This window comes from Etheostoma spectabile, chromosome 23 (genome assembly GCF_008692095.1).
Source record: "Etheostoma spectabile isolate EspeVRDwgs_2016 chromosome 23, UIUC_Espe_1.0, whole genome shotgun sequence".
Taxonomy (NCBI): Eukaryota; Metazoa; Chordata; class Actinopteri; order Perciformes; family Percidae; genus Etheostoma; species Etheostoma spectabile.
Window position 1 is genome coordinate 12554868 of NC_045755.1, and position 18564 is coordinate 12573431.

The 18564-nt window shown below is 39.8% G+C and overlaps 1 protein-coding gene across 2 annotated transcripts in view; it reads left to right on the top strand.

Annotated features, from left to right (window-relative positions):
- The window catches only part of exoc4 (exocyst complex component 4), a 122606-nt gene that overhangs the window by 58964 nt on the left and 45078 nt on the right, over nt 1-18564 (top strand). For both annotated transcript variants that reach the window (XR_004327697.1, XM_032504985.1), the window contains exons 12-13: nt 16775-16877; nt 17832-17948. Coding sequence is in view for 1 of the 2 variants with exons in the window: in XM_032504985.1 (XP_032360876.1) it covers nt 16775-16877; nt 17832-17948 (220 nt within the window). In the remaining variant the exon portion in view is untranslated. The remainder of the gene's footprint in view (nt 1-16774; nt 16878-17831; nt 17949-18564) is intronic.

Below are 18564 nucleotides of genomic sequence, written 5' to 3' on the forward strand. Positions count from 1 at the left end.
AAAAAAAAAAAAAAAGACAGACTCATGTTCGCTTTTCATTTTCCTGATGCCCTAATATCTGTCTCTGACTGATTAGGGTCACGGCATCCATGATTAGCATGCACATTTATGTTTTCCTACTAGCATTTCCGCAAATTGTCCCAAATCATCCAATGTGGTGCACTCCAAGCTCTCCGCGGGCTTAATGAGCTAGATTAAGACGGAAGTCATTTAACCCCTGCCTGCGACACGCACACACATACACACATACACAGAGTCTAGATAGGCATATGTACTCCTCACAACCAAACAAGCGTTAGCACCAGGTACACACACACACACACAAATATAAAACCACCCCACCTCCACCCTGTATTTCAGTAGATAGGAGATGGAGCGGGGCCATTATGCAAATGTCAGGTGTCAAGTGTAAATGAGATTGGAGGGATGGGAAACAGAAGTATTGAATATCACACCAGCTCCCTTGGCAACTGCACCAATGTAATGAGAGCATTCCAGGACGTAGGCTGGCAAAGCCTTCGTTACATTGAAAGATAGCAGAGTGAAAAAGACTGAATACATTTTTTTTTTAAAGAGAAAGTCTATTGGGTCTAGTTGATCTAAGAAAGACGAGATAACACTAGCACCTGGCTAATTCAGACTTGGAATATGAATAAGAAAGGTGGGGGAATTTATTACTTTCTCAGATTGTTTTTTTTTTTTCTTTTCACTGATCTTTGGAAGTTATATAGTGCTACAGATACATAGCTATAAAATTTACCAAAGCTGAAGTTAGAACTCTAACCAGCTCATCCCTTATGTTATCTAGGGCTGTGCATTGCAATTATGAATTAATCTGTAGATTACTTCCTCATGGTTTGGTATACAAAATGTAATGAAAATAGTGAAAATCTACTAATACTCCAAAAACCAAAGATAGTCAGTCAGTTCATTATCACATAAAATAAAGAAAGCTGGAATTATATTGTCTTTGTTATTTTGCTTTTAAATTACCTAAATGATTAACATGATAATCAAAATACTTGCCAATAGTTTTTTAATCGATTAATTGACTGATTGTTCCTGCTCTGTCACCCATTTGTTTATTTAGTTTCTCTAATATACCAATGTATAGGTATATAAAGTATGCCTAAAGTATAAAAAAACAAAAGTACATTTTCAGTCACTGTTAGTCCATAAAACTAACCCATTTCTTCAGTTTGGAATGCACAGTTGTGTGCAAATGTTCATTGCAGGTCATCTCATCATCTGCAACAAAACTCTGCCACAGCTGTTAAGCACTGGTTGCAGACATCTCTCTCTTTCTCTATCTCTCAATTTATTTCCCTGTTTTTATCTCTCGGTCGCTCTAGCCTGTCTATCGCTGTAGGCTGTGTACTGATTATTATAACTCCTCATGCCTAATCCTCTTTTCTTGTCTTCATCTCTCCTTGTACCTCTGACTCCCATCTCTATTCCACTGTCCCTCTTTCTGCACTGGCTCATTTACTGCTAGCCTCTGTCTCCCTGTAAGAAAAAAATTAAAGAAATATTATTCCTGTAATTTTCTAAAACTTCAGATAACATCTTATCAGTTTAATAATGGATGGAAATACAGCTCTCGACATTCACATTCTGGTGTACATATTTAAAGCAACTGCCCTACGGAGAAAGAGTCTTCTGGTTTAAAGCCTCAGCAAATGTAAAACTGTGCATTATTAAAAACAATATTTTTGAACTAAACCACCTGCATCTTTTTGATGTATAATGTATTCAGTGTGTAATCTAAAGTACTGACATCTATTCCAGCAACATGTTTTGGCCAGATAAAAGATTTCTTTCTCTCTCAATTCATGCAGCATAAACTCTTGACAGTTCTCATATGTGCTGCAGACCGAAGGCCACACACTGCGTTTTGAGGGAACTGATGAAGAGGAAGCCATACATGCACAATGACACTGACATGCTTTTTTGAAGAGCCATACGATGATTGTGCGCCTTGCACTCTACCTGGTGTCAAGTTACAACCACTAGAGTAGATGCTCATGTTCCTCTGTGGTGTGTGGAGAACAGCGTTTTACCTTTCACATTTGAACCAATACTAGTCCCGATACCGGTACCTGAATTTCGGTTCCCGGTACCCAACGCTACTTTTTTTTTTTTTTTATATATTTACCTCTGTAATTACAAGAAAATTATTTCAGTTTTAAAAATTATTCCAAACCTATTTACCTAGAACATTATGCTATTTATTTAGATTTTTTTTTACCTTGACAGAAATTAAACAAAAATAAAAATAAACCCCTTCCTCTATTATATAATATATATAAATATATATATATATATAGAAATATATAATATATTATACGCCAACCAACCCTTCCCCTTTAAGACAGCCATTTGGGAAACGTGTGTAAGTGACGTTAGTCCGACGGGGGTTTATTGTTATGGAAAGTGAGGCAATAGCTTCCGCGGACCCAGTGATGCGCATAGTTTTCAATGGGTCGAACTACATCACCTAATTAATGCAACATAATCGCAACGTCTCCCGGCAGTTTTCTCCCGTAGAAAGCTTCTTCCAGCCAGGCTAAAGCTAATATAGTTAGCCTAAAGAAACAAGCGGTCCGTCCGTCCCAACTAATGTTACGGTTCGGAGTCGTAACTCTGGAATAGTAACACTAATCTAAAACAGAAGTCTGTGTCTGATCTATTGTAATTTACACTGATGTAGTTGTTTTTAGATGCACAGTTTGTTGCGCGCGTGGCATGCAGGTCTGATCAATTTATCAAACAAACGAGCTGGCCCCGTTAGTCTAACCCTAACCCCGGTAGTCGACCACAACCTAACGTTTAGAAGAAGCAACATGCAGTCATTGTCATACACGTTAGCCTGGATTGATAGGATTATATGAATACAATGGTGTCTTGCTAATCAACCAGCGTATTTCTACCTAATTTCCCTTTCCAAAATCACTTCCAAGTCACAGCGCTGAAGTTCAACAAAGAATGGTTCACATTAGAAAAGATCCTTTTTAATTTTTATCTTCTATGTAGATGCACTCCCCTACAAAATCACCGCAGTATTCGAGAATGATTTATTATTTTCAAATAGAGATATTTATGTCATCTTTTAAAAATAAATTATACATCGCAAGGGAAAAAATATCTCAATGTAAAAAAAAATTCCAATATCGTGCAGGCCTAATTGCTATGGTTACTTAAAGTCCAGCATAGAACAGATAGGTAATGTATACTCTTAATAAAGCTGTAAACTGGAGCCAACCAAGACGGTAAATTACACAAACTAAGTTAATCACGTGAAACATCACAATATAATAATTATAATACATGCAGATTGCAAGCACTTGCACTGCAACTCCTACCAGATCTTGACCAGCGAGCTGCCACTTCCATCATAGACTCTTGCAACATCCGCCCTAATTCTTTTAAAATGAAATGTTGCCCAAGCCAATTTCTGTGATATTTTATTTGGACAGTTGCCTACAATCTATCCTTTTATTAGACAATTGTGTAATTATTGGCTTCTTTAATAAATAATAAAGACCATTCTCTACTGAGATTTCAATGTTTGTTTATATCAATTATAGTTCATTGTCTTGTTAATTAATTAAAACACACTGTAATCTGAAGTGAACCGCAAATCACACAATGTTTCTGAGAAATGAATCCATCAGCAAATTTGTTTGGGTCGTGGGTCTCCTCCCCCTCCTCCCCTGACCTGCCTTTAGTCATCGTAACACCTAAAATATTTTAGAGACACATTCTCTATTCACCCATATGGCCATGTACATTAAAACCCAATGCCCACAGACACCTGTCAAGTGAAACACACAAAGTTAAAGGTCAGTGCCGGCTCAAGGTTGTCTCTCTCCCCTGAGAGCTCTTTCAAGTGGACACACACACACACAGGGACCAAGACATGACACACAACAACAAGCAGACTTGGACAGGCTATGAAAGGATCAATGAATAATTTAACCCCTAACATCATATTTCCCCTGGCAGTAATGTATACAGAAAGGCTTGAAAGTGATATGTATGTCTGTCTGTATGTGTGCGAAGATACTTCTGCCTACTGTGTGAATCCACGTTCCTTTTGTATATGCCCTATATGCTGAGAGGTGGCTATTTCAGCAGTTGAATGTGATGTGTGAGAGTATTATCAGAGCTGTAGGTATGACAGACACACCGCCCTAGAGCTGACTTCCTGGAATTGCATTTTGTCGGCCGTCTCCAATATGAGACCTGTCACCTCGCTCCCTCCAGGCCATGCAAACCGTGATTGAGGCATTTCTGTGAGCTGTCACTATCAAGGGTGTACGCATGTGATGGTGTTTGTCTATCTGCTTGTGCGTGATGGGGTAATAGCCTGTTTTTCATGCCGATGAAGAGTTTTACACAATTTCAATCACCACCTCTTTCTTTCTTTCCTTCCTTCCTTCCTTCTTCAATCATCTTGCTCTCACTTTTTCCTTCTTTCCTTCCTTTTTTTCTGTCACTTCTTCCTGCCCCTCTGTGTGTTTTTTTTATTTTTGTTTTAACCTCTCTTCTTGACACACATCTTCACTTTTCGTGCCCCCCCTCCTCCTCTCCTTGTCAACACTGTCATAGTTTGGGGAGCCCTTCAGTGTATTACAGACCTTTCACCACTAGTTCGCTTTATGGCATTTTCTCTTTTTAAATTCAATCAGGCTTCAATGGAGCCCTCAGAACCATTTCAATTTACTACCTGGTCGCCACAGGATGGAAAGTCCTACGCTAACATAAAGAGGAGAGAGCGAGAGAAAAAGAGAGAAAGAGAGAGAGAGAGAGAGATTGAAATGGTGCCACAGACAGATAACAGCAATGTAGAGGCAAAAATAGAGAGAAGCAGGGGAATTAGGGGAACGAGGGTGAGAGAGAAAGATCAGGGAGAGGGAAGAGTCTGAAGCGTTACAGTGGATAAGAGACCAGACATAACAGCACGGGAGAGAAAAGGGAAAAGAGGTGATAAATATAAAGTGTTTTTTTTAATCAGAAGAGAATGTGATGTGAAACGGCTCACCTAGCAACCTGTTTGAAAGAATGCATCAACCTTTAGACGTCAATGATATTATGCAGTGCTAGCATACAGTGCTAGTATGTATTGACTTGGAGGTATGAAGAAAATGAATTACACACACATACCTGAATGGGAATGTACGATAAGCAAATGTTTTTGTTGTTAGCGCAAAATAGTTTTATTTGTATTTATATACAGTGTGTGTGTGTGTGTGTGTGTGTGTGTGTGTGTGTGTGTGTGTGTGTGTGTGTGTATATATATATATATATATATATATATATATATATATATTCAGCAGAATAACAGTCGGGTTTCACCTGTGGCCATTGCATCTTTGAGAAAATACTGAAACCATTGCCATTTCTTCACAACGATCCTTTTGACTTCGACTTGCCTGCTTTCTTCAGGGTAACTTTCCATTCACTTTCCCCTTTGGGCCAAAATAGACTCCTCATGTTCATCTTTGCTGCCAGCCCTTTGTGTGTTGTGTACAGGTTAAGTGTTTTTCTCAGTAGTTTCCAGGCGAATTGAAAAGTGCCTTCACACTTTCGCTCTCCCAGGGATAGTTGCCATTTCAGTCTTGCTGAGTCATTCACTGAACCATGAGTGTCCTTCGGTGGCTCAAAGAAACTATATCATCACACTCAACTCTGATTAGAAAAGATCAAATTGCGTGTGGGCGTGTCACTGTTTACGAAGGTCAGAATAGACCTAACACTTGCTTTATTGGTTCTCATCCTACTCATACAACTAATTAACTAAAGTTAGACTTATGTGAAGACTGTTCCTAAGGCAGAAAATCCGAACAATTAAAAAAAATTAAAAAAAAAGGGTATGAGATTTGTACTGGCAAATGTATTTTTTTTGTTTCCTTTCTCTCTGGCTCTGTGTTAAGGCCACTAAATCATAGTGTAGATGCTACCTTTAATTAGAACAAAAGCCTCCCTCTGTTTTTATCCTTTGACCCCAAGTCATTCAGCTTTAGCTGAAACTGAGAAATAACTCACAGAGAGAAATGCCACGTCAACACATTCGGCATAAACTGTATGTTTCTTTCTTTCACTTTGATATCCTTCTTGATGCCCAGACTTAAAGAGAAAATGTATGTTCAGGCAGTGTTTCTTGTTATAGAGCCCAAACCAGAGTTTGATCTATCTTATTCATGTGGACTTGCCGGTTGTTTCTTTGGTAAAACCCCTCTTTACTACTGTACTGTACTAAACTGCCAAAGTAAAGGCACCCTAGAATAAGCTGTAGATACTGTTTAAATTAGAAAGAAATAGCCACTTTATTAGGGTTGTGCAAAAAATCGATTCATATTGTAATCGCAATTCTAGATAGATAGATAGATAGATACTTTGTTGATCCCCAAAGGGAAGTTCAAGGTCCCAGTAGCTTACAGACATCACACACAACATACACATACATCATAACAGGATGTTAATATAACAAATAACAAACATATCCACATGAATTATATATATATATATATATATATATATATATATAGCATGCATGCATACATAGGAAAAGTAACTCTTCATTTACATACTGTGAATGGTTTTTGAATCAAAAAGTGATATTGAATTGAATTGCTAGCCCAAAAATCAAATCGTGACATTTTCTGAATTGTACACACCTACACTTTATAAGTGTTGCTTCTTGTATTCTACTCTATCAGCTTTGTTTTTCCTTCCTTACTTTAATAAAGCGGTCCCCTTTCCCCAGTTTCTGTAAATTTCACCTGTGGGAGGCCACTTAATGTTCAGCTTATTAATCAGACTTGTTTTCTAAGGAGAGATAAACACTTAAATACTCAAGCATTGAGTAGATACAATCAAACCAAATACAGTATTAGGTCTGCACCTGCCTATCTGACTAGAGGGTGTGGTGTGTTGTGTGTGTGTGTGTGTGTGTGTGTGTGTGGTGTGTGGTGTGTGTGTGTGTGTGTGTGTGTGTGTGTGTGTGTGTGTGTGTGTGTGTGTACAAAGAAATTGGTGCCGGTCATTAAGAAATTTTGGCGTTTGAAGGGGCCATACACATACACACCGTGGGACCGGCCATAAATTGTTCCGTCACCTGCCTCTCTGTCTGTATTGTTTGACATTGTACAGTGCGCACAAAAGCCGTAATTTGGTCCCAGTAGCCTCCTATTGTGACATTGAGGCATCTCTGCCACTCTTTGGTCTTAATGGCTCAATGTACACACAGCCCTTCTCCATTAACAGGATAGTAAAAGAAGAAAACAGAACAAATTGCAACAGTTATTTGCTATTAAAAGTGAATGGTAATTGTGCTCTATGTTCCACAGGGGAGGTTTACACAAAACGTTAATATAAATGGCAATAACAAGCCTTTATACAACTGCTTGATGCTTGAAGTTGCAATATTGCGACTTTTAGTAGTTCGGTGCTAATAATGAAGTACTTTTTTTATAAAAAAAGACCCACACACTTCCCATTGTGCATGCAAATACCATATTTCACAACTTTTTGGTCACATAGACCTTCCTTTTTCAACAAGCATGGCTGGTAACCTTTGCCTTTTCCGACGCACCTGCCCCCGAAAAGAGGTGTGCAAAAGCGCTTTTGAATCAAATACTAATAATGAAAACCAGCAGATGATCTAAAATTCTAAATGTAATAGCATATAACATTAAGACAAATTAGGACCTCATTAAGCAGCATGTAATTGTTCACACTATTTGATGCTTCCATTCCTTTGTGTCATAATAACTGATCTTCACTGCCCATTACAGACTCATTAGTATAGCTGTGAGTCCATCTTTATTCCAGAAATTTCAGTATTTACCATTCAGTTGACAGCGGAGACAGGCCATTATATAAAATTCATACTTCAGTGACAAACCTTTTAGAAAGAAAAAGATCTGGTCCACTGAAAATTTGAAAGCTGTTGTGAATAAGAATGAACCAGCAGCGGACAGGTTTGCACCCCTGCTGCTATGATTTTCTTGCCTTAGGCAACGCGCCATTGAAGGTGTGTGTCTTTGAAACCAAGTTTAAGTGGAGTGAAGGATTTTTGCAATGCTGGATAGACCTTCATTACACACAACCGTTAATCTAATAATTAAAACATGGGCAGACAATGATTTAGCAGCAGATCATGATGCACCAGCATGCTGTTATCATTGAGTAAGGCAAGTAAACTGAAATTTAGTTTAATATTAATGCACTGTTTCAGCATTACAGAGCTGACCACATGATTAATCTCATTAGTTTACTGTACATTACTTCTGGGCTTAAGCTGACTCAAATATGCTAAATGCTCCCAAATTGTCAGAGAAAAATCTATAATAAACACCAAACAATTAATGGCTAAAGGCTTTATGTGGCAGTTTAGGATCAAATAATAGAGGTAGCATCTGTACTTCCTAGGCTGTATTCACTGAATATACCTTGACTACATTACTCTTAAAGAGAAGACTAATAAGGGAGATAGAGGGTGATAAAGAGATGGAGGGTGGAGAGCACGCTGTGGGAAGATGGAGGAGTAGGCCACTAGCAGCGGTACGGTGGTGATTTGTCTTTGAGGCTCTGTGGTGTTGGCGTTGGCAGCGTCAGCTAAACAAGGCCATCTCATTTCCTGTTGTCTGCAGGAAGCAGCTGTCTGCTACTGCTGCTGCTGCTGCTGCTACTCAGAGCCCCTGGTCATCAATCTCCCCTGTTTTAATTGGTCTGCACCACACTGCGACAGACCAATGCACACACACACACACACACACACACACACACACACACACACACACACACACACAGAGTGCGCAGAGCATACTGTATAGGTGCACAGACATACTGTGAATCTGTATGCAAGCAATACATGTGTGGATGCACAATTACGCACACACAGCATGAACATTTGTTGCAAATATACAAATTAAGTAATGTTGTTGGGTACTCGTCCGGCGGTTTTGACACATCACCTAAAATCTAAAAGAGCCTCGAAGCATCCAGGGGACACACTCCAGGGGAGAGACTTGATGTCCTGGGTAATTTCTCGCTGCACAGATTTTTTTTCAACAGTCAAGGCTACAAACTTGCAATTGGTATATAAACTCACGTGGCCCCTGATCAATTCTGTATTCACTTATCACCCGCTCACTGAGAGTATGCTTGATACAGTTCTGGATGTCAAGACTTAACGCGAAAATGTACATTAAGGCAGTTTTCACAGTGTTTTCAGGTGTCCAAGAGGATCCACATAATCCTCTTAACAATTTTAGGAATAGCTTGCTGATATTTCAAGAAAGAAGATGGAAAAAAACTTTTGGTTGTTCACAAGTTTGATTCTGTTTATGCTTGTATATCTGTCTTCGGGAGAAACCTGTCTCATATCCTGTCAAATCCTACTAGAACACTATTATAAGGGTTATTTCACAAAGTTTTTGCAAATGGAACTCTGTAGGCACGTTAAATATAATTGGGTACCTTTATGTTACAAGCCTTTCAAGAATTATCTAAACATATGTTTATGTTTATCATTTATTTGTAAGTGTTTTGTCTAATTGCATTGCGGTCAAGTTTAAGTCTGTGGACCCTTTTTTAACGATCAAAACGCATGCCGTGGAGCGCCTGGCGCAGGGGCGTTGAGGGCGTGTCTAAATCCAATTTTGCTAGTTTGACGGCAAAATGGTTCAAAAGGGTGGTACTTAGTGTCTTCATTAATTCATAGGTGTGTTTTGGGCGTGACATGCAAAAAGCAATTAGAGTGTCAAGCATAATGTGTGCGCTCTGTGCACGAGCCTAGACGGATTTTACTAATGCGTTGTTAAAATAACAACAAAATGCTGCGTTACTGACTTTTGACCAGGTTTTTGTTGGTCAATGGCACGATTACTTTCTGCTGCCGTAAGATAGCATTACACCAAGAATTCACATGAACACACCTCCCCGTAACACCAGCACGCCCATGGGTGCAAAGATGGGCGCAGGTGCATTCGCTTTTTAAACAACCTGGGCGCAGGAAGGGAAATTAACAACTGCGACGGTCTTAAACTAGCAAAGACACTTGCGTTGGTCTTTTGGGCCCTAAATGTCTTCCAATGTGGTCTCCACAGAGTCTATGCTGGGTTACAGGAGGATGGACCTCTATTCTAGATTCTATTAGTCCTACTCTCCCAAGAAAAGGTCCTGATTATGAAGCCCATTTATCCCTGCTGCTGTAAGCATGTGGACACACAAGCACATCATTTACATAATGCATCTTTGCACTTTTCTCTCTTTTGTTCTCCTAAACAGGTCTATGCATGCCCCCCCCCCCCCCCCACACACCCACTCTCACTCACACACACACACACACCCACACAAACCACCCCACACACCACACACACACACACACACCACCACACACACACACACTCACACACATTCACACACATTCACTCACACATGTGCAAATACACCAAAAGCCTTCAGCGTATGTGATACAGCATCAGGGGCAAGAGCGGGATACAAACAGCAGGGAGTCTGGCAGAGGCGTGGGCGGTGTGTGGGAAGACCATATGCATTTCACCAGGCACTAACGCTGGTACACTTAATCAAACACCGTATTGTCACAATAAAAAATTGCTCACACATACACACGCACGCACACACACACACAAGTACAAAAATCCTGTCATCTGCAGGCTTCAGATGGTGCACACCAACTGGAATCTAAATTCTTCCTCAACACCATTTGTGATTAAAAACAAAATAGACCTCAGTCAACTGATCTTGCAGTCTGAGCTGGTGGAGAAAGCTGACACAGTGCCATCCAGTGGTGGTGGTGGTAATTGCTCCGGGTCTGTATATATGTATACTGAAAAGTGTACATATATTTTTTCTCAAGCAATACATCTTATGGATAAAAAGGAATTATGGATCTGGATCATGCCAGCAGCCATATAGAATGTTTTTTTTTTTTTAACCATCTGTTCAGTTTACCTATTCTTTAATGCAGTGCTATAGCTATGTGCTTTGAATTGTCAGATATTGTCACATTAAAAACACACACTCACACATGTGAAAATATGCCAAAAGCCTTCAGCATATGTGATTTAGCATCAGGGGAAAGAGCGGGATACAAACAGTCTGGCAGAGGTGTGGGCGGTGTATGGGAAGACCATATGCATTTCACCAGGCACAAACGCTGACAAAGACAGACTGATTGAGTATGTGCCGCAGACACAGGTAGGCACACATGTCTACACTCACTCTCTCCGTCCTCTCTCAGTCGGCGGCGTGTCCTGTCCTTGATGTGTGACAGGTCTTTACAGAACAAGCCTTCCTCTCTGGGCAGTGAAATCAGAATTCATCGTAGCTGATAGGTCCGTGTCTGGGGGGAATTCTGGGGGATTTAAAAATGCTGAGTCTCTAATCGATCTTAGCACGCTCTTATTCTGCTGTCTTTCTTAAATCTTTGTCTTTATCCCATTTCTCTTTCGGCATCATTACACTGCTGTTGCAGATAGAGATGGATGATGGGAACCCAACCCTTTCCATTTAAAGAAGCATTTGTTATCTCAGGTTTAGTTTCCAGCGGGAAATGAATTTAGAACTGCTGCTGTAGAACATATTTGTCCCTGTCTCTTTGTTTTAGCTATCTTAAAAAATCTAACTTTTGCTTTTTCTGAATAATCAGAGAGCCATCACTCATTAGCCAAATCCTTATAAATATATCATGCCATTCAGTAATGTCATTTTTTGACGTACAGTGGGGCTCAAAAGTTTTGGCACCCCAGGTAAAAATGTGTATTAATGTGCATAAAGAAGCCAAGGAAAGATGGAAAAATCTCCAAAAGGCATTAAAATGAAAGATTAGACATTTGTATAATATGTCACAAAAGTTAGATTTTATTTCCATCATTTACATGTTCAAAATAACAGAAAACAAAAAAATGGCATCTGCAAAACTTTTGGCACACTGCAGAGTTTATAGCATGCATCGCCCCCTTTGGAAAGCTGAGACCTGACAGTGTCATGGATTTTTTTTCAGTCATTGTCTGGAAGGACCAAGTGATGTCAATCTTAAGGTTTTAAATGCCCAGACTCATCTGACCTTGCCCAAACAATCAGCACCATGGGTTCTTTTAAGCAGTTGTCTTGAAAACTGAAACTGAAAAAAGTTGACGCTCACAAAGCAGGAGAAGGCTATAAGAAGATAGCAAAGCGTTTTCAGATGCCAGTATCCTCTGTTCGGATTGTAATTAAGAAATGGCAGTCATCAGGAACAGTGGAAGTTAAAGCAAGATCTGAAAGATCAAGAAAAATATCAGAACAGCTTGCAGGATTCTGAGAAAAGCAAGTCCAAACCCACCTTTGACTGAATGATCCATCCAGAAAGACCTGGCAGACACTTTAGTTGTGCTACATTCCACTATGAAGAGATACTTGTACAAATATGGTGTTTACGGAAGAGTCATCAGAAGAAAACCTATTCTACGTCTTCACCACAAAAAAATCAGCGTTTGAAGTTTACAAATGAACATATAGACACGCCTGATGCATTGTGGAAACAAGTTCTGTGAACCGATGCCGTTAAAATAGAACTTGAGCAAATGCTGCAATGAGCAAAGGTACGTTTGGAGAAGAAAGGGCACAGAATTTAATGAAAAGAACCTCTGTCCAACTGTTAAGCATGAGGGTGGATCAATCATGCTTTGGGGTTGTATTGCAGCCAGTGGCACAGGGAACATTTTCACGAGTAGAAGGAAAAAAAGATGTAATCAAAGTTCAGCAAATTTTGGACGCTAACTTGATGCCATCTGTGAAAAAGCTAAAGTTAAAGAGAGGATGGCTTCTACAAATGGATAATGATCCTAAACACACCTCAAAACCCACGGTGGATTATATCAAGAGGCGTAAACTGAAGGTTTTGCCATGGCCTTCACAATCTCTTGACCTCAACATAATTGAAAATCTATGGATAGACCTTAAAAGAGCAGTGCGTAACAGACAGCCCAGAAATCTCAAAGAACTGGAAGACTTTTGTAAGGAAGAATCGGCAAAGATACCTCAAACAAGAATTGACAGACTGGCTACAAGAAGCGTTTCCAAGCTGTGATACTTGCCAAAGGAGGCAGTACAAGCTATTAAGTTTGCAGGGTGCCCAAACTTTTGCAGATGCCTTTTGGAAATTTATCCATCTTTTCTTGGCTTCTTTATGCGCGTTACATACAAATTTTAACCTCGGGTGCCCAAACTTTTGAACCCCACTGTACATTCTGACACAAAAGGCATGGCATCTATAATTAGATGCCATGCCCTTTGTGTCAGCAGTTGCTAGTTAGATACTGGAATGAAGTGGAACAGGTGCAGCTTGGTTGGATCCAGAGAAGACACCCTAAACGGGAGCACAGCAATGCTATGGTAAACTCCCGACAAGAATTTGAAGAAAAAAATGACTCTGTGTGTGTGTTTTTGTATGTGCATGTCTTTGAGAGGGTGTGTGATGAGTTTTAAACACCTTTGAGAACAGTAGAGAGTGGATGGACAAGTGAAGGTAAAGCTAGTCTGTAGGGTTCTAGATGGAAAAAATTGATTCATTGCATGTTTTGTGTCTGCCTGCAGGTGTTGTGCCTCTGGTCAAGAAATAATCATCTGGTTTTCTAAAACCTTAGCAACAGAAGTAATGGCACCCAGAAAACACATAATGCCTAACCACCAATATGAGGAGTCTGTCATTTTGTGACAATGTTTTCGTAAATGGAATTCTACCAAGAAACCCTTTTTAAATGATATCTATTGTCAAAATATTTTCAAAATTATCGTTTTTTTCAATCAACTTATCAGGTAATCAGCTAATTGTTTTAGCTCTAATTACACATCCAAGTTGCTGCATTTAAACTTAAATATGTGATAAGTTCTAAAAACATATGCTTCAGTAATGGCAAATTTGTCCCTTTGCTAGCAGGCCTTGACAAAAGCTTCATATTGTCAAGAATCGGCTTTGCTTTAGTGTCATTGAATAGATTGATCAGAAGCACATTATTTATGATTTTATTGTTACTATGATCAGCAGCACTCATTCTTGTAGTCAGTATATCAATTAACACTTGGTCTTGTCCTTTTTAATGATCTAATTCTAATTACCATCTTGTAATTGACGCCCGCTATCACAACCTTTGCCGCATGCCAGTCTGTGTGCAAATTTCTGCAACAGTATTTTTAGGCCAGTTGGAAAGTGTGTGAATGTGTGAGGGTAGTAGATAAGCAGATTATTTAAGGTTATTAAGATTTCACACACAGGGGCGAGACCACACTGTGTACTGCTGCGGTGTCTCTGCAGCGCTTCCACTGCGTCTCCTTTGCGACTTGGCCGACACCTCTGCTGTGTACAGCTGCCATATGGTTAACTGGTGTGTTTTGTTATCACCTGGCAATGACACTGACATTGTCGATTGGGTCCAATTATAGCAGCCACATAAGCTAAAGCGAACACCATTACTGAGTTTTTAAAAGGATTGAAAGCATTCTTTGAATGAGTACTATGTAACTGAAGGCTTGGAATTTGTAGTATTGTGTGGTATTGACTATTTAATGTAGAGAGACTTCAGAAAAGTTTTTTCCGACGCTAATATAGAGGGAACTGCTGCCCCTAGTAGTAGTGCAGTAGTTCATGATAACTGGTGAATATGTCAATTTAGACCAATCTAAAATTGAGCTCAGTTGTAGCCTTGAGAGATCAAATGAGGCTGGCTGTCATTCTTGGTGAGAGGTCAGACTGCCTCACCATGTTTCTGTGTAAGCGGTTCGTCTCAGAGTACGGGTTTCTGCAAATGGCCTTGTACAGCCTTTGGTGGTTTGAGATTCATTTGGAGTTAAGACAAGTTGATGGCTTGTGCGTGTGTGTGTGTGTGCGTGTGTGTGTGTGTGTGTGTGTGTGTGTGTGTGTTTTAACATTTGTTATCTCCACCATCATCTTCACCAGAAGCTGTTATTCTCAATGCAGTATGTCACGCCATCAGCAAAGTAGACATTTGGAAGCTGTGGTTGTAATGATAATGAGCTCGGAGAGATGTTCTTTCAGGATCCATTTGGAAATCTTTGAGCTCAGCTGCGCTTTGCCCCATGTTATTTCTCTATGTGCATTTTAACCAGCCTTACATTTCAAATTATTTTTCAGAATCCTCTCACAAAACAAAAAAAAATCCTAAAATGTTGTTTTGCTGACACTTGCCGGCCCCAACAGTGCTTTTAGCCCTGTTACCTTGGCTAAACACCCAGGGGCTCAGTATCCTCGTGAAGGGGCCTGCGGCTCAGCTCCAGATGGCCGTGTGGATAGACAAAGCAGTTTTACTGCCTCGTCTCTGCTACATTACTCAAACGTTATCACCCCTGCCTACAAAAATCCATCTGTGCTCACATGCTAACTTGAAGATCCATCATCTTGACGCTTGTATTGAAACAATGACAATAATGACAGAACGAGATTGATCTCAGAACAACACGAAGCATATTTAAACTGGCAACGTTTGTCCTTTGGATCAATTTTTGTAAATGAAGTTGTTTTTTGAAGAGCATTTAGGTTGTGCTCTTTACATATTCATACATGGAGGCTTTATATCGGGCTCCCATTATTTCGCAAGGTTGACGGTTTTAATGAGGCCACAGAAGAGTTTATCCTACTTAATTTTCTGTTGTGGGGGGGTTTCAATGGGAACCAACGAAGGATTTAGAATAGGTTTAGGTTCCTCGCTCACTTTGTCTCTCTTGCTCACTCTGACACACAACGATGCACACACACACAGACACACACACACACACATCCACCTTCACTGATCTATACTTCCTGCATATACTGTGTGTGTCCCTGGTTGTCTGCAATGCTGCAGCCTCCTGGTTTGGACTCCCACTGCACACACACTGTTTCCAAGCAATGGAGTCTTCCTCCTGCTTGTTATGAATGGCATTGTCCAACTAAATCACAATCTGGACTCATCTTTGTAGTTTCACTCCTGTATTATTTACAATTTCTGTCCACAGTTTTTCATTATTTTCTCTCATAACATTTTTCCTTTTCGTGGTACTCTCTCTACATCCTTTTCTTCTATAAGTTTAGGTCATATATATTATAGGTCTTGTAGGTCAAAGAATTTGTTGTGAAGAATTTGATTTATTTGTGCATTTATATGTGCTGAGCGCTTGAGAAGGCACTCGGTCTTGCATGGTTTGCCCTGTGGTGTGTGTGAGATGAGGCCAGTGACCAATGATTCTCTGACAAACGAGGTGTGTATGTGCCTCTACCAACCCATACATTACTGTCTGACCCTATCTGACCAACCAGACACCAGCTCTCTGGGGGAATTCAGAGAGCAGCCATACTGATGCTCTGATCGTTTTGTATCATTAACATTGCAAATCGCTCTGATTTTTGCAGTTATTCTACTGTGTAGTTTACTGCTTGCTTTACAGATAAGCTGGACACTTTTCATGGGTGTTGCTGAGAGTTAGTTTAACTAAAGTATTGCACTAATGGTAACAAGCAGCTCTACTGGAGCACTTTTACTTTAACTACCTTGTTTAAAAGCAACTTGAGAGTCATACATAGTTTTCCAAAGTGAGTTCCCACGACCGCGCTGTTGGACCCATTGATGCAAGGTTACTGTGTTGCTGGTCACAGGTCTGTGTCTCATTGCTCCTGTGATAACATTTTGGTGTTTGAATTAACTTCTGCTCACAGGTAGTGTTGTGGTAGGCTAGCTTTTCTAAATGTTTCTTTGTCTTGATTGTGCAGGTTCATTCAGGAGATAGAGATGAACATGGGGCCAGGTCAGGCCAAGCAGTGCCAGCTCCGAGCCTTCCTCACTTACTACATCAATGACCTCTTCCTCAACCAGGTTAGTGACATGATAAATTGCCTTGTATGCTGTCTGACAGAGCATGTCGGCACTTACAGCAAGGCTTAAGTCGAACAGCAGAAATAACATTTTTCATATTAAACACTCATAACACTAAATAACAGACTGGTACTCACTTTATGTTAAAAACATATTTGTACAGTCTGTTCTTGTTACTTAATAGCTGGCACCTTTCGTTCTATATAAGATATAAAAAGAAATCCTCTGACTTAATTTTGGGGCTCTTTAATGTCAGTTGGTCTTCTCAAATTTGAAAAAACTAGATAACACATAGTTTGGGAGCTGGGGGCCATTGTACTACTTAATCCGTATAATACTTAAATCCAACTACACTTTAATTCACTAGCTGGTGGTTTGCTTCCTGTGTGCTGGTTCATAGAAACATAAAAAGAGATTCCAGCAAAACATAATATATTACATAACATATTTTCATGCATTGTTGGTTTGGTTTTAAAGCTGCTTTAGTAAAATAAATGTGAATGCTACTTAATGCACACTCAGACTTAGGCCCTAAGGGTTCATCAAAAAATTTAAATCCTTAAGTGGCTACCCAGAAGGCCATATGGAGGCGAGCATTGTTTTTCTATGAAATATTAAAAACTGCTTTGAATTACAGTGACATTTGTTTACACTGATGGGAACGTCATCTTCACCTTCTGGAAATGTCATATCAAAACCAGAAAACACATAGGGTTAGAAAAAAATAATAACAAAATACAAACTGATTTTTTTTTAAACACAAACGTAAGGTTCTTCTTCATTCTACTCTAGCTTTATTGTACGGCAGTGGTGGCCTAAAGGTTAGAGAAGAGCGCTTGTGACTGGGAGGTCATCAGTGGGGTTCTCACCTTCCCTGATTGAATAAAGTTTAATCTAAAAAAAAATCATTTAAAATGACCCATATAATGTAAACCTTTGTCACTGAACAATTAGGTGCGAACAGAGATCAACAAGGAAATTGAGGCAGTGAGCAAGGCAGCTGACCCCTTGAAGATTCTTGCCAGCGCTGATACCATGAAGGTGCTGGGCGTCCAGAGACCCCTGCTGCAGGTAAGGAACATCCAGCATATACAAACTCATCAAATAAATACTTACATGGGGGAAATTAATTATAATGAACATCTGTACAATATACAGTAAGGCAGTTCAAATCGACACCACAAATGTACCTTTTACCCCAGTTTAATCAAAAGACCACTCAATAAAAACTGGACCCTAGAAGCTTCACATATATCTTTTGGATTGTACATTGATTGTACAAATGTAATTGACAGTTCAAACTGTGAACAACCTTTGACTTTTGGTGCCACAAGTTCTGCACTTGAGTGTGCAAGTGTGTAGCATACCCACATGTGAGCAGTTAAAGAGGCTTAAAAAAAACCACACTGCCTGTTTCATCTACACCATTTCCCCTCTGTCCCTCTGTTCAATGGAGGAGGGCTCTCTTGAGTACACTTACCTTGCAGGTTTCTGTGATTTCAATTGGTTCAGGGGCAGGCAGACACAACAACACACTTTCGCCCTCTCTGTTTTTGCTCTATGACCATTATGCCCACCCTGTCACCAATCTCACAGAATCATAAATGTGGCCAAAATAGCGCTTGATCTTTTGAGTTTGTAGCTGAAGCTAACTTGTGGTTATATAACTTCACACACACACACACAC